General features: G+C 38.3%; 1 protein-coding gene across 1 annotated transcript in view; it reads right to left on the bottom strand.

The window, feature by feature from the left end:
- RunxB (RUNX family transcription factor Runt related B) overlaps positions 1–25,449 on the bottom strand; it is a 30,687-nt gene extending 5,238 nt beyond the window's left edge. The window contains exons 1-3 of the mRNA XM_028316650.1: positions 24,864–25,449; positions 23,737–23,953; positions 8,445–8,642 (exon numbers count right to left, since the gene is read on the bottom strand). Coding sequence (XP_028172451.1) covers positions 8,445–8,642; positions 23,737–23,953; positions 24,864–25,046 — 598 coding nt within the window. The 5' untranslated portion in view covers positions 25,047–25,449. The remainder of the gene's footprint in view (positions 1–8,444; positions 8,643–23,736; positions 23,954–24,863) is intronic.
- Positions 25,450–27,312: the final 1,863 nt, after the last annotated feature.

Raw genomic sequence — 27,312 nt, forward strand, 5'->3', positions numbered from 1 at the left:
AACAAAAAATATTCAAACCCCTATAATTCCGTAAAGAAAAAACAAAACAAACCGTAAAACAAATCTTGGATTTCCATTAAAGTACCAAGATTGCTCGCCGGCGTACAGTACCGGATTGGCCGCATCCGAAGACGTGCCAGTCCGCTACATTGCCCCCGACGAAAGAAAGGGGTTTTTCTCGACTTTGAAAAATCGCGTGCCGCGAGAGGGTTCAACCCGAACATTTTAATGCCATTTGCTAGATTGCGCCTTGCATTTTTCCGCTACTACAGCGCTAATCTGCGAAGACACCCGGATTACAAGGATAAAAGTATTTACGTTTTAGTGTGATTCCGATAGGACGGAATTTTTAACGAGTAGCCAGCCCTTCGTGGCGATTAGGAAAGGGTTGGGAGCACTTTCAAGTAATTATTTTACATTTCTCCGAACATCAATCTGAGTGGTGCTTAGCAATTTCCCCAGGCTTTTGTCTCGGCTCTCTAGACTGAGAATTCGCTTTTATGAGCCCTTCTGAAGTTACTATTGCTATGAAGCAATTATTTAGATATGTATAGCATCAGTTCTTTTTAGCCATAGGCTAATTATTGTCTATCCCTACTTATTTGAATTTTCAGCTAAGAGTGGATAAATGGATGTGTGCTATTAAAGTGATTGTTGTTATAAAATAAGTAAAGGTCTAGAGATGTAAGTACCCTTAGCCTTTGAGTTCACGTCGCATACGTAGTCGCACAAATCGTATAGAAATCCATTTAATGTAACTATTTTGTATGCGAGTTAGAATTCCAACGTACCATACCTAGACTCCTTACTCATAAATTCTAAACATGATCACAATTATCCTGCTTTCGCCTCCGAGATTTATTTTACCATGTAGTACCCCTGTACGACAACCCAATCCGCACACAATATTCAGCGTAGTAGTATTAAAAAACAAAAGAGCGGGCAACCCCACCCCTACCACGCTGTGGGCTCGGTGTCCGAGCGGTCTCATTCCTTTGTGCGCACGCGCAACGACCGCACGCAGTATAAGAAAAATGCTTAAGTGACGTCACCAGGACGTTTTTACCGACAAAAAACGTAATTATTTTAAGTTGTGCAGTGTAGTGACGAGAATTAGACCCAACAGCCCTGTAAGTGCTTATTCACTCTCGCCTTGAAGAGGCCCGGATTACAGTTTTCGGGAAAGACAGCAGCAGGCAACGAATTCCAGTCCCTAGCTGTTCGCATTATAAAAGAGTCATCGAAACGCTTAGTGCGAGCTGGTAGAATGTCAACAATATAGGGATGGTACGCTAACCTGCGTCTGGTTCCCCGATGATGGAAGGGGGCTGGTGGAATTAATTCGTGTAATTCTTTCGCACATTCTCCGAAGTGTAGCCTGTAGAAAACCGATAGGGATGCTACCTTACGGCGATGGTCAAGTTCCTGGAGCGCCGCTTCAACAAGGGTAGGGCTGTCGATAAGTCTTCTGGCACGCCTTTCCACCGAATCCAAAGCAGCCAAATGTTTCTTGGCAGAGCCGTCCCAGATGTGGCAGCAGTATTCCATGCAAGGTCGGATCTGTGCTTTATAAAGCTGCAGCCTTTGCTTCTTGGAGAAGTACTGCCTTGCCCTCGAGAGGATACCAAGTTTTTTGGCAGCAGTTTTCGCAGTCAGCGAGACTTCTAATGTGTGATTCAGATTTGTATACTCTGTCACGTCATAAATGTCAATGTCACCCAGCGTTGCCAGACGTCCTGATTTTGGCGGGACGTCCCGATTTTTAAATCAAATTTTAATGTCCCGCGCTGGAGAGGCTCCGTCCCGCTCTTCGGAGAGAGACAGTCACTTCACCAGACTATTGTTTGAAACGCCATATTATTCTAAAGAATAAAACTTTTTTAATTTCGATTTTTGTTCTTTTTTTCTTTTTTAATTCTAAAGACGAATTTAACGATAGAGTAAATCTGATTTAAAATATTATTTTTTTGTTAAAATACTTTTTCTATGGCTACTTTTGCTATCTATTGTCACGTAAACGTAATTTTAAGTCAAATAAAAAGATAAATATTTGAAAACCTTTGATTATATACGTTTTTTTACTATGTCCCGCTTCTGACGGAAGAATCCCGCTATTTTCACTCAAAAAGTACCAAAGTCCCGACTTGGCGAAAAAAAACACTGGCAACGCTGATGTCACCGCTCCCGTGCCGTTCGAGCTCCCATACCTCAAGCAGTAACTGGTTTAAACGCCACACCTATAGTACGTAAAACGATAGCAAAACTGTTAGAGGGTTAACTTATAATTAATTTAAGGTGTTAAACTTATTTCAACCCCTCGTTAAAATGTTGGGTGAAGTGAAAATGTAATAATATTGAACATTACCATTACCTAAATGATATTAGGAGATGTAGTTGCAAAGAAGAGAACGATTTTTGTAGTAGCGCCAAATGGTGTTGTGGTCAATAGATCAGAAACTTTTTTTGAGGCAAAATTGAGAATAAACAATTTTTCCTTCTTTCAAAAATATGCCAGTGTTTTTTTCCACGTTTTAAAATAAGATTTTTTGGTATTTAATCCTGTCTTTTGTTTATATTAGGAAATAAAGTAATGGATCTATTTCAACTTTAAGTTATCCGTCAAAAAATATAGCACTAGATAGGTACGATAACTACAAACTAAAGTAATACTTCAATCAATCATTCTAATTTAATGCCCGAATACTAAACGAAACAAATGCTTTCAATGACGTCACTTTATCATGCCAAAACTTGGATTACATTATAAATCCGAGCCGTAAGTTTCTCGCGAGTAGTTGCAAGGGCTATGACGTCACAGCAAGACGGATGCCTTCCGTACATCATAAGGTTAATAAGAGGGCTCGGAAACTAACGAGCGCGCTTTGTCAACGCGTCTTAACCCGCCGGCGCCATCTTGTCGGCCATGTTGGATTTCAATCTGCTTAGCGCCTAATGAATTTGCGTCTATTGATTTTGTTTAACCCCTTTTTGTTTTGCTTAATTAACCTTTCGATGTAGAAAAGTAGCTGTGACAAGGGGCCGGGTGAAGGTTACCCGATATTGTTTTATAGTATCACCTATTTTAAGGGATTAAATATCGGTGTATTAATTTGCTTGGAAAATGGAAATCTCATTTTCCATGATAACTTAGGTAAGTTTGTTTGTATTTTTCTTGTCATTGACATGGATACAATGAATCTAAAAGTTGTTGACTCGCATCTAAAGTTATATGATTTGGTATATTTAGTCCGATATCTAGACACATTCTTGTCATTTATGGATATACTAGCTTTCCGCCCGCGGCTTCGCCCGCGTGGAATTTTGTCTGTCACAGAAAAACTTTATCGCGCGCGTCCCTGTTTCAAAAACCGGGATAAAAACTATTCTATGTTCTTTCCCGGGACTCAAACTATCTCTATGCCAAATTTCATCAAAATCGGTTGCGAGGTTTAAGCGGGAAAGCGTAACAGACAGACAGACAGACAGACAGACAGACAGACAGACAGACAGACAGACAGACAGAGTTACTTTCGCATTTATAATATTAGTTGGGATTTTCCGCAATAAGATTTGACTGAATTGGTATATTGTTATTGGCAAACAAAGCTGCAATAAAGCTGTAACCAAATAAAATTTTCCCATTCAGTCCAATAACCAAAACGTAAGCACTCAACCAATCAAAACAAATGTGAATTTAACTCCATCGCAGACTTATGAAAGCGCATTAACAGTTAACAGCTCGCGTCATCATCAGTACACATTTGCGACCGTTTAGCGCCATAAAAGCGCGAATCACGCCGTACAAAAGACTGTATGAGGTGGGTGGGACATTTAAAATTTACAAATGCGTAATTATGCACCCGCATTGTCGCCGACTGTGGAAGGGTTAACCCCTTTCTTGCCACCCCCGGTTTCCGAGCCTAATGCTATATTTAATTTTCTCTAAGGCTCCCTCATTAATAATGTGAAGGTAGCGACTTAAAGTGGCGCTCACACGACGCTCGCGGATGCGAGAAGCGCAAGTGACTAACTAGACTGGGATAGATTTAGAAATACGTGAGAAACTTTGATTAGGAGGTGCTATTTGCAACTTTAAGGTAATAGATAGTTGCTTTATTTGTAATTACACTAGCTTAGGTAAGAAAAGTGTTTCTAGACAGCGTTTATCTTTACATTTAATTTCGATTTCGTTCTACTTACTAACGTTTTAACGTGAAACGTAGTAAACGATTGCGATCTCGAATCGAAATTAAATATTATTTTCTCATTAGCGATAGTAACTTATGCAATGAACATTTTCTAAAACAGTAAAACACTAATGACCTCTGTAAATCTCAGTTATCTACTATTGAAAAAAGTTTTAACTGTTTGTAAAGATTTAGTGCCCACGCAATCGAACCTTGAAATCGTGATTGAAACACGACGTTTTGATAAAAAAAAACAATAACATCCAATCACAGTGAACTAAAAATACCTCGGTCGTTTTCAGTATAAAAACTAAATACCACATCCATTATTTTCCTCACCGCGTTCCTATGAGAGCGTTCGAACGTGAGTGTGGATAATTTATCATGATTCCAGAAGGGTTATTGGTACTTGTAAGAGGCAGAAAAGGCGTCGGTTCCTCTGCCAGGAATTTACATATTGAAGTAGTAAGCAAATTGTTTCAATGAGAACGCGAATGCGTGTCACGATGGAAGCTAAGTAACGTTTCGCGGAAAGTGTTATTGAATACGCAACTAGCTGAACCGTATTATTGGGGAAGATTTTCGAATTTCGTCGAGTTTAAGGAATTATTTGAGCGTTAATCACTAAATTGTGCAAATGGTGTAACTCGTAAACTTGCTTCCGCGTTGGTAAGGTTCTAAATTTTCTAATAGAAACGACCTTGTTAAAACCATTTAATAATATTTCTTAAGATATACCTTTGTTTATTTATAAATACAATATTTTGCAGCAAACATTATTGATGGAATAAAGTCATAGTTCTTTTGCAATTCTTCTTGTAAAATGGACACTTTTACACGTCCTATTTAGACTCTACCACTGCTTCAGTAGGCCTAAAATGCGTGCCGCGATAAGCAGTTATCACGCCGTTTTATCGATTTTGCCCATATATTTTGACGTCGATAAAAGTTATCACTGCGCGCATCTTAGGCTTATAGGACAATGATGTCGATGACAAAAGTTATACCTAACATAATTAAGTAATTACAACACTAATGAACTTGACTTGATGCTACGCCGTAGCTCGTAGTTTCTTACTACGTGTTCTCGTAGCACCGTAGTCGCGTCAAATCGCGTCGTAGTAGCCTCGTAGTCGTATCGCGCCCGTGTCTCACGCTACAAGAGCGCGAGGTGTGTAATTGAGTTAAAGCCCTTTGACACCCGCCGTAACGAGGTTTGCTACACTTGCGTACGCTCCTCGCCTCGCTATACTATAGCTAGCACAATACTCGAGTACTATATGTTTATCGGTGAATTAAAATGATGAAAGTTTGAACACTAATAACTTGTCATTTCTAATTCTGTAGAAATATTATAACGAGACATTATAGTTGCCTTTACATACTGTAAAACAATCTGCAAAATTATTCAAGTAAGCTGCACGCTGACTCATAATTTGTAGCAGTACTTCAGTTTAAAGAATCTTAATTTATCAGAATAAAAAAATATATCTATACTTACGTGAAATTCACGTAATTCAATTATCAATATTTTTTAAGTAACTCTTTGAACATCCGTGATTAGCAGATCAAGACTTACGCCCGTATTCACAAACATTACTATGAGGTCTCATAATGCGCGTGGACGCATATGGTGACACAAGAACCAATGACTGAGCTCTATTCAACGCTGTGCGTTCGACTTGCCTTCACTTAAGCAAGCATCGTTTGGGAATACGGGCGTAATAGTATTGATCTGATAATGTGTACTACCACTATATCCAAACCATAGAATATTATGCTAATAAGTCAGATTAATAACCAAAAACCGTTATCCTTGTACCACTCCAAGATCGAAGGTTACATCAAAAAGCCATACAACACCTCTGCACCATAACAACTACATTACAGAGTGTTTATTAGGTGAGGGTCCCGATGCCTAGCGACGCCGCGGGGAAGGAGCCTTATTGGCTTGGGGGCAGGTGGTATACAGGGCGTTTGGGAAGAAATTTAAACAGGTATTTCAAACAGAAAATAAGTTGAAATATTGTGACTTAAAAATTGATTTTTCAGTTTTTATAATTTGGCTCGGGTATTACTACAATATTAGTATTGCTAAATTAGTGTAAATGTAATAATAATATTTTTTTTCGATGTTATTTAAATATTTTTTAAATGCTGTATTATTTTTTATGTTCACCTAAGTACTATAAGGTACACACACAACAGCAATATAATGTTCGTTTAAGTAAGTGGATAGTAAATATTCATCTTTCAAACCAGAAAAAAGTCTATAAATTATGTTTATATTCGGGAAAGTTCTCCACGTCCACTGTACAACTTTGCACACCCTGTATCCTACGTCATATTAAAATTTTAGACTCGAATAACTTGGACGTCGAAATATTTCGACGCTTTAGAGAGCCTGGCGATTGTCACTAGCCCTTTGTGTTCGAAAGAATGTGCGACGTGGTGTCGTTCAGAGATCGATAAACATAGATGGAAATGAGCTTGATACAGGTGAAATCAATCATTTTGAAACGTTTTGTGTTCATCCTGAGATTGAGGGGCAGTGGTGGAGAAATAACCACTGTTTATAATATGTAATAAAGAGATGTAAAGTGTGATGTCGTTAGGGGTACAGTAAACTCTAAGTCTTAGATGAAGGAATGAGGTATCCTTTTATTCGCTATAACCTTAAAAAATCTGGTTGATTTATTGATATAGTCGACCTAAAGTAAACAATAAAAGCTTAGATCGATCGACGATCGCGATCACATAGTGTTCCTCCACAAACTGCGGTCATAAGCTGTATGGACCGCACGATGCAAACTTCCGCCCACCGTCTTCCTCAGCTAAATAAACCTAATATCAATTTTGAATTTTCAAAATATCAACTAGCCATAACAAACCCGTCTTACAGGTGTCAAAGAGAACCCAAATGATAATTAATTGTTTCGCAAAACTTCTCGGCCAAATTAAATCCCTTTGAAGCTCTGACCCGAGTGACAACGGTCTAGCTGACAATTTAATATTACGATAGAAATGTCGGCTCGAAGTCTAACTTTGAGGATAACGTTACGGGAGGCAAAAGCATTCCTTCTTATGCAACTTGCGACTCTAGTGGCAAGAATAGTGTTAAGTATTTGTGCTGGTGCGCTGGTATCTGGGGTAAGACCTAGTTTATGGTATTAGATAGAGTTACTTTTAGTATACTGAGTAGTGTGTAAAAAAGTCTTTCTACGATGAAGTTCGAACAGGAGACGTTTTTCTATAAGCATTTCCATCTAAATGAACCTTAGTGATTTGTTTTCGATTTTTGTGCGAGTACGAGTAATTCCATATGCGTTATGGTATTTACGAGGCTACAGTTTCTTTCACCCTGTATGGCTGTGCTGCCCCTTGCGTAAAGGATATAGCTCGTATGTGCTTCTAAATTCATTAATTTCACCAATCATTGTAACTCGAATACATACATTGTCATCAGAGGTGGATTATCACATATTTCTTAACACCATCTTTACGCCCGTATGACAAACGATGCCTGCTTAAGTGAAGTAGCAAATCGAACGCACAACGTTGAAAAGAGCTCTGTTATTGGTTCGTGTGTGAAGTGTGACCCTGTGCGTCCACGCGCACTGTGAGACCTCATAGTAATGTTTGTGAATACGGGCGTTAAAATCTCGATTAAAAACTTCAGGTAGTAACAAGTGTGTCTACCTTCAACCTACCTAACTAGGCACTCGACTTAGTTGCCAAGTTGGAGGATAGGTGTAAGGTGAAGACAAAAGGCAACTCTGTGGAACTCGCAACTCTAGCTACAGTGCTGAATTTAAATGCTGGCGACTACTTTGTGACTATTTCAGACGTTTTGGCTCTGTGTGAGAGTAGAATGGTTAAATGTAACTAACCTGGGAAATTCTAATTCAAAGAGCTTAAGAAGCATTCATCATAACTGGTCTCGTATCTAAAATTATGTAGGTACTTATTTATAAGGGTGGGTGACCTAAAAATTATGAAGTGTCTCACTAATTTCATATTAAAACATCTTATTGAATATAATGTAAAATGCTTCAATTTTCTTTCTTAATCTTGAGCTTCATTTTGTCTCGCCGATACGAATAAAACTCATCTCCTTTCTCCTCCAAGTTTATTTCTTAACCTTAGTATTTTTAAATAAATCACTTTTTTCATCATCATCATATGATATGAAATACTTAGTTTTTGGTTCCGCGTTTGCTATCACTAATTCGCTATTAGGTTGATTTATTAACTCACCTGATAATTTAAAAGGTAGCGACCCCATCAAAGGGTCCGGTGCGAAACGCGGTCCGAAGTGGAACGGGTGGAAGCCGTGGTGCCTGGTCTTGGAGCGGGGCTCCCGTGGTCCGTCCACCGTCACCTTGATGGCTTTCTGGTACGTCGCCACTTGCGGGGGCGACGTGGCCAGCATTATCGTTAGGGTGAACGACTTTCCTGCAAAACAAAAGTTTCATTAAAAACTACTCTCTCACTAAAATTTTATTTAGAGTACTGTCTATAGGTAGGTACATCTAATATTAATTCAAAACGTGTAGTATCGCTACTGTTTATATGCCATGCGATATAATTATAATTTAGGCATTGTCTAGCATTGTCTCATTTATCAAATCAATTGTGGCGCTTAATGTAATTTATATTTTTATTCTTATATTCTTCATCTTAAAATGTTATTGGTAATTTTGCATTAATTAATTATGTAATTGCTATTTTTATTACAAGTAACCGTACAAGTATTTAGGTATAATTTAGATATTACGTTGGTTCTACTATCGCACTGCTACAAGTACTGCTATCCGACTGTCACTTGTTATCACATTGTAGGGGATAGCTCCCTTACACTTGGTGGTAAGTAGTAATTATGTTGATGTAGTTAAGTTACAATATAGTAGTTGAGTACAAATAGGATAAGTTGTTCGGGAGCGGAATGTTAAATGAAAGTGTCCCTCACCGATGAGCGTGTTTATTGCACTGAAAAATATTATAACAATTGAGTTAAGCGTTGACGGTAAAATGCGGTGTCGGCGAAATATAAAATGTCGAGTGTGCTCGTACATGCTGCCAAATTTTAAGAAAAGAAGAAAAATAAAAGTTTATGGCGATGACGCCTTATCTAGTTTACGAGCAGCAGATACGATCACCTCGTCTACACTATCGATATCGCGGTCTGCTCGCTGTGCCTCGTGCGTAGCGGCTGCGCGGCGCTGCTCGAGTCTTGCTGCTCTCGATGGTTCACGCTGCAGCCTCGATACCTTCTTCGTGTCGTCCGATCAACGTGTTATTTTTGCTTCTCTCAAGAAATCAACGTGACACTACTTCCTCGTGCTGATCGTTTTTGACTTCACTTGTACAGCTCATAACTTACTTCAGCTCTCCACAAATCAACCTCACGGAATTCTTATCACACCTAATTTTCTCCTTCTCTCAAAATTTGTAGAGTTTATTTCAACGTTTCACTGCTTCTGCGTACTGATTGTTTCCGACTGTCACTTGTCATCACCTCATAATTTATTTGTACTCTCAACAAATCAACGTGACTCGCGCCTACGCGGCACGTTGACGCCGCAACACAAATCAACCTCACGGAATTCTTATCACACTATTATGTCTCCTACTCTCAAAATTTGTACCTAGTTTATTTCAACGTTTCACTACTTCCTCGTGCTGATCGTTTTTGACTTCACTTGTACAGCTCATAACTTACTTCAGCTCTCCACAAATCAACCTCACGGAATTCTTATCACACCTAATTTTCTCCTTCTCTCAAAATTTGTAGAGTTTATTTCAACGTTTCACTGCTTCTGCGTACTGATTGTTTCCGACTGTCACTTGTCATCACCTCATAATTTATTTGTACTCTCAACAAATCAACGTGACTCGCGCCTACGCGGCACGTTGACGCCGCACCACAAATCAACCTCACGGAATTCTTATCACACTATTATGTATCCTACTCTCAAAATTTGTACCTAGTTTATTTCAACGTTTCACTGCTTCTGCGTACTGATTGTTTCCGACTGTCACTTGTCATCACCTCATAATTTATTTGTACTCTCAACAAATCAACGTGACTCGCGCCTACGCGGCACGTTGACGCCGCACCACAAATCAACCTCACAGAATAGCTCCTCACGGCATACCTCCTCCCGGGGTAACTCCTCCGGGCCGCGCTGAATTCTTAACGCATTCCGCACCGTGATCATCCCGGAACGTGATCCAGATGTCTTGCCGTGAGTATTTTAGGGTTGAACAAAACACCATTTTTGTTGGGAATCGCAATTTGGAATTGCACCTTTAAAATAAAATTGGAGACCCTAATAATCCGAGAAGCATTCTTTCAATACTCAATCATTTATTGCTTCCACTATGAACATAAAACATGATAAAACTAAAGAACATGATGGTTATGGGGCCTGTAGTAGAGCACGGTAATTGTAAAAGAGGAGGCCTGTTATGAATTTGCCGAAAGACTGTTTATTTTAGAACGCCTCAAAGTGAATGTCATTCAAAACACATGCATTTTAGATCTTTATCTGTAGTAGTGCAAGGTCAGTAGCCTCAAATTATTGGACGACTCCAGACGCGAGCTTTTAGTGTTATAAGCCTTTTTAAGTAACGACTTCGCTTTGAGAGTCTGAGGTTAAAAAAGGATGATGGGCAACAATGTATGGAAAGTGGTACCCGCTCCAATAGCCATAACCAATATATATTTCAAAAGGTTAAAAATAAAATATCTGCTATGGGGCCAGTTCTAATTCACGTTTTGAAAGCTGTAATTCCACTAAGTATTATAATGAAAGTATAACACAATCATCCATGTATACGAGTATGTATTATGACTGCAATCTATTAATATAACTAAAAGATGCATTGAAAAGGAAAGGATTATACCTACGATGAACTACCCAAGCTATTAGCCCTTTATTCCCTTTCATCATCATCATCATCATGATCATTTTAGCCATAGAACGTCCAGTTGAACATAGGCCTCTTCCAATGATTTCCGCAATGGCCGGTTGGTGGCGGCTTGCATCTAGCGCCTTCCCGCTACTTTTAAGAGGTCGTCGGTCCATCTTGTGGGTGGACTTATTGGGTCTTGTGGATTTATTCGCTTTAGCAACCCATAATAAAACCCTTAAGAAGTAATAAAACTCCAACCCCTTTATTAATAAAAGTTACACCCTAGTTGAACTCTGGCTTAAATTGTCATTTGGTATGGAAATGTTCATCCTAGGTTAACCTTTTATTAATAAAGGGGTAGTAGTTCTTCAAATAAAAACATTTATTCCACAATTATCCCTATCAATTATTATTATAGAGTTAAGGAAGCATGCTGGAGCAGTAAACCCTTGATGCCTCGCATAACGTAAACGTACCATACGATGGACACGTATTATACCTACTTCGGTTACACAAAAAATATGTTTCTCTTCGAACGCAACCAGATCTGAAGCTGGTGGCCATAGTAAATGTTGTTCGTCTTGGTAAGACCTTTCAAATGACACTAAAAACATAACTATTGGAGCCGGGAACCATTTTGCAAAAAAGTATGTTTATCTTCGAACACAACCAGATCTGAGGCTGGTGGCCATAGTAAAAGTTGTTCGTCTTGGTAAGACCTTTCAAACGATACTAGAAGCATATCTATTGGAGCCGGGTACCATTTTGCCCATTGTCCTTTGACTCAAAATCGTAGTCTGAACCGTAAAAACAAGGTTATTTTTTTATCCACAAGAGAACGTGCCAATTACCTAATGATCGCGTAGGTTTTTTTTTTTTTTTTTTTTTCAAATTAAAATTATTTAGCCGTAGCTGCGTAGCTTTAGATATAGTGTAAGAGTGGCCACAAACACGCGGTGCACTGTCAAGTGGCTTACATTCTGAAAGCAGTTTACAGATACACATGCTAAGGCCATTCATTTGCTTGTAAACTACGTAATACTGACAGTTGTGAAGATGCAAACATGTGATCATAAGTCCTTAACCTTCTATGAAACTGACTGGTCACCAGAGCCCGTTTTATCAGTAACTAAGTCTCAATTATACGCGAGCTAACAATAAAATTAGGGTTACTTTATGTTCCATATTCGGGACTTGTGAAAAAAAATATAAGCGTGACATCAAAACCGACAGGTAAGATTCTAATAAGCTTCGGTCTTTCTTTATCGTAAGCAAGTATTGAATACAGGCCCTTAGCTTTTTAATAAAATGCTAATGAAATAGACAGAACAGGTATCCCAAAATGTTTTAGGTCTCGACAATGACACTTGTACCACAAAACGACCGCAAACACGCGGTTCGCTGGAGCAATCAGCCGTGTATCGGTGCGGAGCTAAACTAAATATTTCAGTTCATACCATTTAACATAACAGTGTTTAATTGCTGAACTACCGCAAGACATTACTTAGATTTAGGTAGGTACACCAATAGCTACCACTTATTTGAAACCTAGATTTTCAATAACGGATACTTTTTATACTAAAGAACCTACTTTAGGACGACGAGTCAAGCAAGAAAGATACTTATCTAGACTCGTGTTAACTAATGTTATTCAATACCCAAGACAAGAGTACCAACCCGGCTACAAAAATCGCGTTAAAAAACCCCACACACTTACATTCGTTTCATCCGACTAAAACATTTCATATTTAGGCTTCGAATTATAATCAGAACCGAAGAAACGGACCGAGATACCGTTATAGAGCAAAACAAAAGACTACCGACCCGGCGTCTGGCCTGCAGCCAACGGCGGTGGTCCTCGCCCATGAAAACGACATAAACACCCCCAACACCAACCCCCCACGACCCAAAATGAGCGGGCGCCCACCTATTTTCATAAAACCCGCATAAACTCCGCGCGAAGTTAAGAGAGACCAAGAAATTGTTTTCCAGCTGCTATGTTCGCAAAAAATAAGCAATTTGTTCGCTTACACCCACAAGTACACAAGTATTCTAGAATAAGAAATTGGCTCGCTCCTTAGCATTAAAATTTCGCGAGCTTTTCGCCAAAATGGCAGATTTTCTTGTTAATATCCACTGAGAATACTTCGTTATTCGGAATAAATGTATTGCTCTCACATTTTCATCTATTTATGGTAACGACACAATAGAAATCTAATTGTATTATTTTATTTATAGATATTTAAGATATCATTCAGACAGTATCAGTGTGGATAGAATCTATTTCAGTTCTCGTTGCCCAAATTATAAACATAATGCGCTATTTTTGCTCTGATCGTACACGAGACATCTTCTGAAATGTCACTGCTTATCCCCTTCCAAGACCTTCATTAAAAATTCACAACTTATAGACAATTTTATTTTTCCTCGCGAGGAAAAATGCGTGCGTTCAGTGAGTACTTCATAAATCATTTAGTTATTCATAAAAAGGCTTTCGTCTGAGGTCCCCCGGCGAACATATTGCATGCTTGCACGTGCTACACACTTCATAAACTGATATTGATCCCGGCGAGGGGTGCAGTGATTGTTCATAAAAATATGCTACCAAACATCCCTCTTTGCACTCGGGTTCAAGTTCAAATCGAATCAAATATCGTGACCTCTTTGTTTATATTTTTTTGTTTTTTAAATCGTGACAATTCTTACCGTTGTTAAAATACGCAACACTTTATAACAACTTCTCTGAAATGTAGGTATAATATTAAAAATAGTTTTATAACTGAAACTATAATAAAGCGTCTGGTCGGTTGGGTAGTTACTAATACAAATAAAATACTAATATTAATATCAATTAATTGAATTGAAAGTGACTGACTGTGAAAAGCATTCACAGTTTCGTTGGGTAGGACAATGCCATCTGTCGAAGAAGGGTTGAAACGAATGGAGTATTTAGCCGTGATGCTTTCTAAACTTTATGAGCTTTTCTGAAAGCTCATTATAATATTCTCAAGTTTTGTTTTGTTTAATTATTCCTCTAATAAATTAATTATTAGATCAATTTTGAAATCAATTATTCTTAACTTGAAAAAATAACCATATTAACAATAGGACTAAATTCTTACATAAAGAGTTTCATGAAATACTACTATCATAATAACAGGGAAAAGATGAATAATTTGTATAACATATTTGATTCACCAAGGCTTTTAAGAAAACCGAGCAACCATGCATAAATTAAAACTCCGCGAACCCTAAAAATCGAAATCTAACTCCGTCGGATTGTTCCCGGCCAATTTCCCGGGCACGTCAGATTAAAAATCAGCTTTATAACGTCATAAAGTACGCGGGGCCGCGTTAAGATAAGAGTTCTCGCTCGTAGCTAAATAAAAAATGAGCCACAATCGTAATGGCTGCCAGTTCCTTTGATCTCGGTTTCATAGCTTACAGGGGATTTTCAGCTTAGAGAACGGCCATTTGGATATAAAAACCTAATGCGGACCGATACGCATTACACATTAGCGGATTGAATACGAGAAAGTACATATACTTATGCGTACCATTTGAGTGGATCGTTATAATTTAAGGCGCAAAGGTCGAGAGTCGAGAGCGGCCCTTATAAAACCAGCCAATATAAAGACACCGTAAAATCCAAGTCGTCTCAAAAGAATAAGAGGAAAGTCAAACGCGGCACAATTAAAAACATCCCGGGGGACGCACCTCGGCCTAACGGTCAATATTACCCGGCAAGACCCTCAATTTTCACCACTCCCCGGCGCTAATAACAATAATTAGGAATGAGTGGTTCAATAATTAAAAACGGAAAAGAGAACAACTCGAAAAACGCGGGTGAGATTCTAAAGAAAGTTATCTGTCTCGCTCTATGATTAGACGCGGCCGTACTTGCATTTCGCTCGCTCGTCTCAATTTCGCTTATGAATTTTTTGCGCCCGCTGGCTGCTCTTTTGAATTAATAAAAATTCAAATGGATGCCTTGAGTTGCGGTAGTTGGCAGACTTGTAAACAGATATAGTACTGTTTTTGCTAAAACAGTGGTCAAGGAATTCGCAATGTAGCTTTTGGCATCTCCTAAGCTTTTAGTCATAATAACATTCATACTTTGCCTTGATTACAAGCTTGCATTTGTTAATCTTTTGATTGCAATTAGAAAATCTATTGATTTTACTGGAAAATTTAATTTTCAATAGGTAACATGTTTTTTGCATCTTATAAATAGACAGAATCACGTTGAGTAAGACATTTACGCCCGTATTCACTAACTTTACTACGAGGTCTCACAGGGTGTGTGGACGCACAGGGTGACACACGAACCAATCACATAGCTCTGTTTAACGCTATGCGTTCGATTTGCTGCTTCGCTTAAGCAAGCATCGTTTGTGAATACGGGCGTTAGTAGGTAGGTAGGTACCTAACCTAATAGCAACTTTAAAAAAGGTCGTTTGACCTTTTCATTAATCACTTTTATGAATTTATAAATCTACTAGCGGCCGCCCGCGACTTCGTACGCGTGAATCCCGTTTTTCCCGCTAATTCCCGTTCCCGTGGGAATTTCGGAAATTCCTTTCTTAGTGCACCTCTACGGTACCTAAGCTACGTCCCTTCCAAATTTCAAGTGCCTACGTTTAGCCGTTTAGGCTGTGCGTTGATCTGTCAGTCAGTCAGTCAGTTTCTCCTTTTATATATTTAGATAGTCTTCAGCTAGGTCTGATATCTACACCCAAAATACATAAAGCAGTTAGTTTACCCATAAAACCCTGAGCCATTAAAACAATTCAGACAATAACAAATCGACACATAGCTTGAACGTTTTATACCGAAACTACGTACATAACTCACATTAACATAGATGAATAATGCACTGCCGACGCACCACGACTATGCATTATCGTTATTATTTTAGCTACGAATTTAATGCGCTCACTTCATTAACATATTCGGTAGATATCGCATAAATATAGCTGATGTCCGGTGAATAATCGCTACACAAATTTTATAGCGGAGTAAATTATTTACGGATATTCGTGAAGCGATAGCTTTTGTAGATTTTAATGAGATCGGTCAGGTATTTGGATGTTCAAAATTGTTCTCTCAGTCTCAATTTTTAACACTCATATAACTCCAAATTGATGACGTCATGGCTCATGGCTTTAGACCTAGATCCATTTTGACTGTAGGTAGAGCCACGCTCTGCATAAGAAGTCACAAGTTAAATGGAAGGATAATTGAATTGCACAACCAGTTTTTAGCAATAGCAGTTTTTCTGTCTAAGTGGTCCACTTTCATGTAAAAAAGTGTCTAGGTCTTAATTTAACTGCACTAGATACTGGAACATAGCTAGAATTCACTGTTTACTCAAATCAAAAATTCTGTACACAAGGGTTTCTACAATAGACAAACAGAACATAAGGTATCAACTACATAAATTATTTATAAACGAATTTGTGTTAACCTACACGTCCCCATTACGATGATTACTGAACATAACCAACTTTACACGTGGGTAGTTAGCGAAAGTTCTGGCCCTTTAAAGTCATTAGCCCGTGAGGGACCAGCCAGTACATCAAAGGGCTCCAGTTAATAAGGAAAGGTGAGCCAGAGATCTTTCCGCGGCTTCATACAAAAATAACGGAGGGAGGAGGGAGGGAAGCCAGAGGGAAAGGCTATTGTCTCGGGTTCTCACTGGTTACTGCAGACTATGTTCTATAGTGAGAACAGTCGGCAAATAAACCTGGAGGACTACTCCGAAACGCTGTTTACGTAGTTTCGGGTCTATCTGTCACCGTCGCTCATGCTGGCACCTCGCTTTCCGTGAGAGGGATGGCAAATTCGAAACTTCCGATAACGTTTTTCGGAGTAGACCCGCTGATGCCTAGTTTTATTCTAAGAGCTGCGAGGTATTTTTAGCCTAAGCGCGTTTCCTAGAAACTAAATAAACTCTTTATCTACACTAACATTATAAAAAAGAAAGATTTCTAAAGAGGAAAGGTTCTGAAACTACCTGGACTGATTTGAAAAATTTTTTCACCATTAGATTCCTAAATGATTTCTGATGAACATAAGCGGTACGAAATTCGCGGTACCAGACATGTAACAACTAAGATAAACGTCAGCCTTCCGATAACTCCCAAAAATACATTTTATAATGCCGATCAGACTTTACAAACAAATATTACGTATTCAAAGAATCCCACCCAATTTAGAAACTTTTCATGAAGGTAAACGGTGGAGATTTCTCAAAAATCACATATTAAAAAGTACCCCACGCAATTAAAGATCGCACAGGGAAGATGGGGACAAACGCTCCCTGAGGGTTTTATCGGGGCTAAGGCGGGTCAATCAATCGATTAGCAGATGTCGCTGCCGACTACTGATGCGGTAAATTGGCCCCACTCCGTCGGTGTAATAAGGTGGGTCTAGCCTTGTTAGGGTTTTAAAAGAAATTTCGCTTCGAAGGGCGTCGTTAGGAAGCGCCGAATAAAAACAAGTGTATAGCTATTTCAGTTTGTCCCTGATGCTATTAAATATTGTGCTATCAGTATCGTGATCATAAAGCAACTGCCAGGCTAATAATAATATAATAACCTTAATTTAATGCCCAAAATTAAAGAGGTAACATAATGGGTTCGTCTACATAAAATATTTACAAAAAGTTTTAAATTGACATAAGAAACGGATACCTCTAAAGCTGCAAGATTAATTCTAAAATGATAGGTGTCGGCCGGCTAAGCTGACGGGCTGACACGGCTGACCGAGCAAAAAGTGGACCGAGGAGCCCTCATTAAATTTTTCGCTTATTAAAAATTCCCGGTCTCCCCCAACATCAGATACGCAACTTTTTATCCCCGAACGAAACAAAAGTTATGTTTCGCGGGGCACCAATCTCCCCTTTGTCTTTTAGCTCGATAATTTGAGTGAGATTTTCTCGCAATTTGAGATAAACAAAGAGAGCGCTTACCCTTAATTGGAAGCAGAACGTTATTCAGGAAGGAACGTGACAAATAGACACCTCTTAACTTCTTTCCCACTTGCCGCTCAGGGCTATATTGGTTTTTTCGTGTACAATCCGGTCAGGGCTTTTGTTTGTTTAAGGAAATTTTAATGGGGTTGCCTGGGACATTACGGCTCTCCTAATAGCTACTCGTATACGGAGGCAGACAAATACAGTGAGCACTCTTCTGAAAACGCGATTCGATGTTTTAAATAACGCCACATTTTCTTTATCCACTCTCTGATAAATTGATATTTTAATACGCTACTCTTAGATATTAGTGATTTGAGTTAAGTGACTTGCAAACTAGTAGCTTAAAAAAACAATTTAAACGTTTCATAAATAATTTTGATGTGACAACTGAAATGCTCCCTTAACTGAACATCAACAAACAAGAGAATACACATTCCTCTCCAAAACACTCCACGCAATGTTTACCGTTACCTGTTCAGAGGTGACGACGTCACTCTTTGTCAGAGCATGTTTACCCCGCAGCATACATAAAATACGTTCACCGATATTTCTTACAAGTTTCGGGTGACTCTTACGCCCTGCCTCCCCTTCGTTAGCCCCACTATTTGAATATGAGATGCGAGGCAAGTTTACAGTTGAGATACTCCGATGTTTGCGACCCCAAACTTTAAGTTTGCTCGCCGATCGATGGGATAGTTTAGCAAAATGTAGGTTCCGTTCTGTTGTTTAATTCGCTAATAGAAAGTTAGATGAAATAAAATGAAAAAAGACAGAGTACTTAATTTTATCAGATATGTACATACTTACATTATATAGTGTCTTTGTTAGCAACTGTGTGAGTGACTCGATATGAAGCCTAATTAAATACTCTTTAGTATAAAGGTCACTGCATTGAATTGAAGTATTTATTGTATGTGTGTGTTCTAAGATTTCAAAGTCCTTTCATTTTCAGATGATCAAAAACAAGTATTTAATTCAGCAAAATAGTAAAACACTGGCTCCTACTACCGCGTCTTAGCATTACTTCAATATAATGCGATACTCTGAACACAAGTAGCTTTTGTACAAGTCTAGAGTCACGCAAAGGGTTAAAGGGCGAAGTATTAGTTTCAGACGGCAGCGTAATTGCGAAGTACTACAAGTGAGTCCACTTGACCGCTTACACCCTAATCCGCACTTATTGACCAACTTGTGATCGCAGACGATGCAGTATTGATTGGGTCTTCTTTTTGCAACATATTGTACTTACGTAAATTGAAGTTACGCAAACGCAACGTATAAAATCTTTTCTCAACGCTATGAGGCCAATGAAAACCGCCTAAATAGTGCCTGTCTGTTTCTCTTCGGTACTTTTTTTTATTGTTTCTGTTTTGTGAGGTTTAGAATAAAGTGTGTAAAATTTATCTTTTTGTATCTTATATCATTTTGTATTACTAAAAGTAAGAAGACATCGTTTAAACACCTGTAATATGTAATTTACCTATGTTCCACGAATAAACGTATTTTGATTTTGATAAATCCCAAAGATAGGACTCGCAATTCTGGACTTTACACTTTTAATAAACCATTTAATCGTCCCTTTGAAAAAACATTTATACATTTGTGTGTTTTCTTTAAATGTTTTCAAGATTGTTAAATGAAAATGAGCAACTCGAATTTAAACTTTTCAAGTGACACCCAAATGGACGTCCAAATTAGGATATTTTTTACATTTATTTATTACATGATTAGAGACTTTACCATACACTGCATTGCATAATATTGCCCCGCTAATCGGCCAAACGCTAGAATCACCTCAAGTGTGGACGCGTCATACGCCGGCGACCAACTGAGTGGTTCACCGCACACACTGTTTTTGAGACTGTGGTCACCCTGGAAACTCAGTCGAGTAGAGACTTGGAGACTGACTTATTTGTTTCATTCATTGTGAACGTTGCTTGATAAATGTTTTATAACCAACATTTGATGCGGAGCCTGGATGCGGGCAGCGCAGGACCGTGCATTGTGGAAAACCTTGGAGGAGGCCTTTGTCCAGCAGTGGACGTCATTTGGGTGAAACGAACGAACGAACGAACCAACATTTATAGAACAGCAAATTGTGGTGAACTAATAAACACCATAAGTATATGTAAGCTACTTTGCTACCCCGTGTTATTATTTTCATATTAGCTCATAAAAACGAACCGACTTATAACATCTTCTTTAATTCTTTAACTAAACCTTATCCGCTTATTGGTAATTTTAAACAGATTTTCCAATTAATAATAAAAAACCAGACAAATTCACATTGATTTTCCCGTCTATACTGCAAACAATTTGAATACAAACAAACGATACGCCTTTAGGCGATTACGTTGGGTGGAGATTATTGTTAATTCTAATCAATCCTCTTTGATGAGCACCTTATCCCTGCCTCGAAGACCCCATGCATAATACACCTGCGCGTTTAAACATTGATCGCATAGATTTTCATACACTAGGACCTTAACAGATCAATTACCCCCATTGACTTAATATTCGTACAAAGCGAAGACCTGTTGAAATATTCAGAAGGCGAAGCGCTTTGTTTTTGAGTACCCGCCTGAGGGCGAGGGGGATTTTTTATAAGTTAATGTCTGCATTATTGTAAACAACCTATATTTTATATGACTGACTGTATCGTAAAGAAAAGCCTGACTAGAGCTACTCGTAGGTAAGTTTTGATAATTGGATTCTTCAATGAAAAGCTATTTCCCTCTATTGATATCTTTACAACGTAATTGCTAGACTCTTGTTGAAGCAACTATAAATATATCGCATCGTAAGGATGATGTCTCATCGATTGGCGATAAAAAGAAATCATGTTGAATGATTATCTCAAAGTTCAAAAGACTCATTAAAAACTCATTAAACTCATTTATTTCTGTAAATAGGCTCAAAAAAAGCACTTTTACACGTCCCAGTATTAACCCTACCACTGCTTCAGGACAATAAATGGGCCAGTGCTGAGAAGAAGCAGCGCAAGAAACTCAGTCACTATTGTCAGCCTCTTTTTCAAAGGTTTACATGCTTTAAAATGTACAAAGTTATAAATATTTATGCGAGCTAGGCAGTAACGTATCCCAAACATTTTTATCTTTTAAATAATCATCGACTTTATAGTAGCCCTTTTTCATTAAGGTACTTTTAATATGTGCTTTGAATTTATGAATGGGTAGTTCTACAACAGTTTGTGGTAATTTATTAAAGAATTTAATACATTTTCCCATAAATGAATTACCAATCTTATGCAATCTGAAATTTGGAACGGCAAGTTTATTTTTGTTTCTTGTATTAAAGTTATGCAAATCGCTCTTTTTCGTGAATTGCTCTATATTTTTGCGGAATTGAATGATCAAACGAACTTACCAAGTGAAGTTCGATCTAAATTATCCTGTTTTCGCCGAAGAGATTTAAGGTCCCTCCCAACCCGAAGATTTCTATATCTTCTTCCCTGGAGGTAAACGTCAATGTCATCTCTTCTCTAAATATAATGAGACCGCTCGGACACCGAGCCCACAGCGTGGTAGGGGTGGGGTTGCCCGCTCTTTTGTTTTTTAATACTACTACGCTGAATATTGTGTGCGGATTGGGTTGTCGTACAGGGGTACTACATGGTAAAATAAATCTCTTCGGCGAAAACAGGATAATTTAGATCGAACTTCACTTGGTAAGTTCGTTTGATCATTCAATTTTGGTATTTGAAAGCCTCATTTTGCTTCAAAAGCACTTTGAAACACAAAGTTACTGGCGACTATATTTTAATACTTTGTTTGCATTCACAATAATGTTGAATAGGTGTTACACAAAACTTACGCTCCATCAAAAATATTGTCCCTGTTTCACTGACGAGCTACAAACTCCTTTGTTTTGGCGTGCGAACATTTAATTACCTATTTCGTGTGACTTAAAGTTAAATTAATTTTCGTAATCCGCTGCTCGTGTCACGCACGCTCTCAACTTTCACTATTGTTTACTATGCTAAAGTCAAACGATAGATCTAGCGGTTAACTCAGTCAGTACCAGAGGTATGTGGGAGGCACGGGAGGGTGTTTTTGGGACGTCAAACGCTTTTTTTTAATGCATAACAAGGCAGGTATTTGACCACAATCGCACCTGATGTTAAGTGGGATGCAGTCTAGGATGGTACATATCTGCCCTGTAAGTGCTTATTCACTCTCGCCTTGAAGAGGCCCGGATTACAGTTTTCGGGAAAGACANATCACACAGATCTTTTACAAAGTAAGACTACATAATTTAAGTAACTACACAACGGACTCTTCATTTTGCTGTGAAATGTACTGTGCTATTACTAATAGTATGACGTAGTACCGCACAGTGTGTTATGGGACTGTATAAACGGACATTCTCATTGATTTGATGAAACGTATAGACCTCAGTTATACAAACATGATAGTAAAACTCCCGTTTGAAAATTTCACGTAGTTTTCGCGGTGTCAAAATTCAAAGTTACCTATTTTTTTACTTCAAAATTATGCAAAAATATTCTAACTCGTTAACTAGTAACATTTAATTCAGAATTGTTATAATACTTCATAGAGCTCTTTAAACTACACGTAATATTTGTATTAAGTGCTTCGTAAACGCATTCAGTTAATTAGGAAAAATGATTTTAGTGATTTTTGTTTTTATTTTTTTTCTCAATTATACCTTAATATATGCAAACATTTTTAATTGCAAGATATAGTCTGATATTTAATCTAATTGTATTAATAAAATCAGCTTTAAACTCCGTGATATCTTAGATTAATAAAACCTAGATAGATAGTCAGTGCACGAAAGGTGAGGCAGTTTTTAGGGAGCCGGCACGGCTTACCCGTAAACGTCACATGAACTGTCAAAGTGAAAAATTGGTAAACACGTCCGACGAATTTTAATTAATTAAAACGGTTTGTGCTGTGAAAGGGTGTCTAAAATACATCAGAAAAACAAAAGAAAGTGACCAATGTTACATTTCATAAGTAAGTACTACGATTCGACGTGTATTTTGCTTGAATTTGGCTTTCAAAAATTAAATACGGGAATGATACCAGTAACAAGAAAATGTATTTCCCAATTGTTCGCCGTACAAATACACTTCCTTTTTTTATGAAATCGAGACTTTGAAGTCGATTTATCTTATTGTTATTAGGTAGGTACTTTGAATTCAATAAATAAGTAAGTACATGATGCGTTTTGTTTTTGTTAATTATAAAATTATTAAAAACGTATTAAAAATTTCCCTACTTTCGGGAAAATCGCCTTCACTGTCTACACTCCCCAACAAAATTGACACTAATGACATAAGATTTTTGCCTCACTCTTGACGAAGTGTTTGTATGAAGACTATCCATCTAGGTTTTATTAATCTAAGCATGTTTGTATAACTGAGCTCTATACGTTTCATCGAATCAATGAGAATGTCCGTTTATACAGTCCCATAACACACTGTGTACCGTGACGTAGCGCCATCTCAATGTGATCTCAATGGAAGTGTGTGCAAAACAAAACAATCACGCATGACGTGATGTTTTCCCGCCAATTTTTAAGAATCGAAGGAAAAATTCAAATTCTCATTTCTTTTTAATTTGAAGTGCAACAATCGCTAAACAAATGACAATCAATCTAACTAACCTCTGCCACTCCTGCCGACGAATCTCAGGTCGTTGAACTTTGCGACTTGGTTCTTCATGACCGCAGTGCAGTTCCTCAGCTCAGCAGAGCAGTTCTCGTCGTTCCCAGCCCTGACTGTGACCAGGGTTCCGTCGCCCACGTCGCCAAGGGCCACCACTTTGAACGCCACGGGTAAGGTCTTGTTCGACCGCCAGTGTGGGGGGAGGACTGTACAAACCTGTGGGTAGATTCATGCATCAATAAATTCGTTCATTTGTCAAACAGATCATTCCATGATAGTTGATTCTTAGGCTGAGTTGCACAACCTAACTTTAACGATAACCGGTGCTTTTTGTATGGAGTTCGACAGTTTTGACGTTTGTTAAAGGTAAAGTAAGATGGTGCAACCCAGCCTTAGCCTCACTTATTAAAATCTACATCTACGGTAAATCTACAGTTTTAGACTCTACTTTGGAGAGTTTGGGGAGATTATAATACAAGTCACATTATAAACAAAAGCAGCACAATAGTTCATAGTATACAACATACTTATGGACCTAATATCAGCTGCAAAGACTAAATAAAACTAGAAATACTTTTTTAAACTACTAACCTACATTGTCTTACTCTAAATAAATCAATAAATTGTAACTACAATTTGAAATCATGCCAGTTCTTTGGGACTTCCCTAATACGTCCTTAACTTTCTGCTGCTCATGGATGTGGTTGACTGGCAATAGTGCCAAATTGCCTATATTGAAAGAGCTCTTAAACATAACTCTTTAAGAAGGTAATATTATGACATGGATATCCAGCTCTAACGACTTAACACTGAAAAATCTGAAATCAATTCTTTTTTCATCGACTTTGCATTGAATAAAATAAATAAATACTTAAAGTTCCGTTAACCCCTCGTGCTGAGCTTGTGGTACGAGTAAGTTCATTACAATAGTCCGCTGGTAGCGAGGCCTCTAAGTAGCACTACTTGAGTCTCGAGTTGGCTAGTCTAACATCTTTTACGATGGGTTTAATATTGTAATTGTGAAAAAAGTATGTATTGTACCTTCAAATTTTGACAGAAATACATCGATTATTATCTACAGCCACTAACGATGCGATCAAAAAGTATAGATTGCGAAGTTACTCACAACATGAGGGCTCCCGGTCTTCACCAGCTCACCCGGGTGATCAGCCAACAGCCCCTCCAGCGTCCTTTCGGCTAGCAACTCCGCAGTCAACGGCTGGCTCGGCAACGCGTTGCCGTAACTAGACGACGGGGCTTCGTGGCCCAACCCGCTCGTAGTCGAACTCACTTCACTCGACAAATGCATCGTCTACCACTGTATCACTCTAACAACCATGTAACTGTCCCGGCGACACCAACATCCGTCACATAACTCTGTCAGTCATACACAGGTGGGGGCATGCTAGATGACAGTCTTTGGGGGGAAACGTTGGCACTGCCGTCGGGAGCATAGTCGTAATGTTATCTGAAACAACTGAATAACGTTTTATTTGTAGACAATAGAATGTTACATTTATATACTTTCTATGATATCGACAGTCATTGAATCACTTGAGATTCAGGGTGGTAAAATAAGTAAGTTGTGTTACTTGCATTACGTTACGCATGAAATGTGTACAGTGACGTTGCAAAATAGAATCTATTACAACCCTATAAGAAACCACAGCGTTTAGCTTTACATGCCGTCGGCTGTACCAAAGCGAGTGAAATCGCGCTACGTTTCACAGCACACATCTACCACATAACCTAGCTATTCAAGGAACTCAAAAGTAATAAAACCTAATTCATTTCCTCAAAGATCAATGAGATGACAGAGCAGATTTAACAAAGGTTTAAACCCATTTTGCAGGTGAACTACTTCGGTGCTTTGAACTTCGTATGAGGACAAAACGCGATGGATCAAAGAACTCACGCATCAGGTATACGCACAATTGAGGAACGGGGTGGGAAGTCATGCGGACAATACAGTTGCTACTTTTGGCTGTAAATAGGTCATTGCATATTTGCTGGGCACGATTTATGCGGATTTTTTCTCTGAGGCAGCTTATTTGAATTCTAAAAGAAGACTAGCTACTCAGTGATTTTGTGAGTTAGAATTTTCGAAACTCAGATGTTCTGCGTTGTTCGATTTTCAGGTTGGACATAGTAAAGCTCTTAATATTTGCTTAGGACACTAACGCCCGTATGAAAATCAAACGCACAGCGTTGAATAGAGCTTTGTGATTGGTTCGTGTGTCACCCTGTGCGTCCACGCGCACTGTGAGACCTCATAGTAATGTTTGTGAATACTGTTGTAAAAGGATTTTGGCCAGCATCATTGTCTGTAGGTAAGTATGATTAAAAACTATGTAACATTAATTAGAATATTAATGAAGGTACGTGCTTCGGGGACGTTAAATCGATTAATAAATTGAGCCAACTTATGGCTACCAACCTATACTGGTTCTAGAATTATATATTGCGTTTGGGATTTATCAAACAGACTCTATTTCAAAACGAAAACTAGACCAATCCAGTTGATAATGCCTACAGTAGTAAATAAGTAAAGTTTCGCGACAGACCCAGCGTCAAGAGTCACCCCAGTCACTAAGCATGGTTGGTTAGCCACCGCGGCCTGTTTGCCCCCGCCCGCGCGTTTGATCCTAATATCTTACCCGGTCATGACGAATCAATAGAATTATAGTTTGGAAACTAAGGCCAGTATGATAGACACTCAAATCCATGCGTGATTTTAGAATACGGGCCTATGACTAAATAAACTTAAGTATTATAAAAAAAATCCAAAGTTTCCTAATTATAACATCTATTATATTATTGGTTGTTAACTTTGTAATGAAAGATTAGTTATAACTAGTTAATAATAAAATCAAAATGAAAAATATCCAATTAAATAGTTCTTACAAATCGTCAAATGCTTTTTACATGTAAATCAGTAGTATTTGTTGATATGTATTTTAATGTAATATAGTCTTAGATGTTGGTGTTTTAATTGTTTATCATTAAAGGCAACCTCTGAAGTAAATGTTGTTCAATTATTTTACAAAATAAAATTTTAAAATTACTCCGGATTCACATCCTTCATGTCTACCGGATCCCAGCTCCAATCGCACGCATCTTTCTACCCCAAAAACGGCAATTACCACCGAAAATTGCACTATTTTCTGCATCTCAGATAATGGTAAGACGCCCCTGCGAACAGGCCGTTACGTGTTACGCGATATGTCGATGGCATGTTAAGTTAATTCGGCAAGGGTGAACCCCGTCTTTTACTGCTCCCGTGTTTACTTTGATGTGAGAATATTGACGCATTTGTCGGATTGAATTATTGAACAAATGTTTGTGAGACGAAGGAAGGTGACTTAGGCCTGTTTTCACCATCAATCCCTAATTTTTAAGTGACCCCTATAGTAACACATTAACAGGAATTTTGTTTTCATAGGTGTCACTTAAAAATTTGGAAATTGATGGTGAAAACGGGCATAAGTATAATATTATGGTCACTATATGATTTAAGCAAGACACAAAGAAGATGAGACGCAATTTGCTTGGCTTCTCCGACATTTGTTATGAAA

The sequence above is a fragment of the Ostrinia furnacalis genome, unplaced genomic scaffold, assembly GCF_004193835.3.
Source record: "Ostrinia furnacalis isolate ACB-3 unplaced genomic scaffold, ASM419383v2 OfSCF5820, whole genome shotgun sequence".
Taxonomy (NCBI): domain Eukaryota; kingdom Metazoa; phylum Arthropoda; class Insecta; order Lepidoptera; family Crambidae; genus Ostrinia; species Ostrinia furnacalis.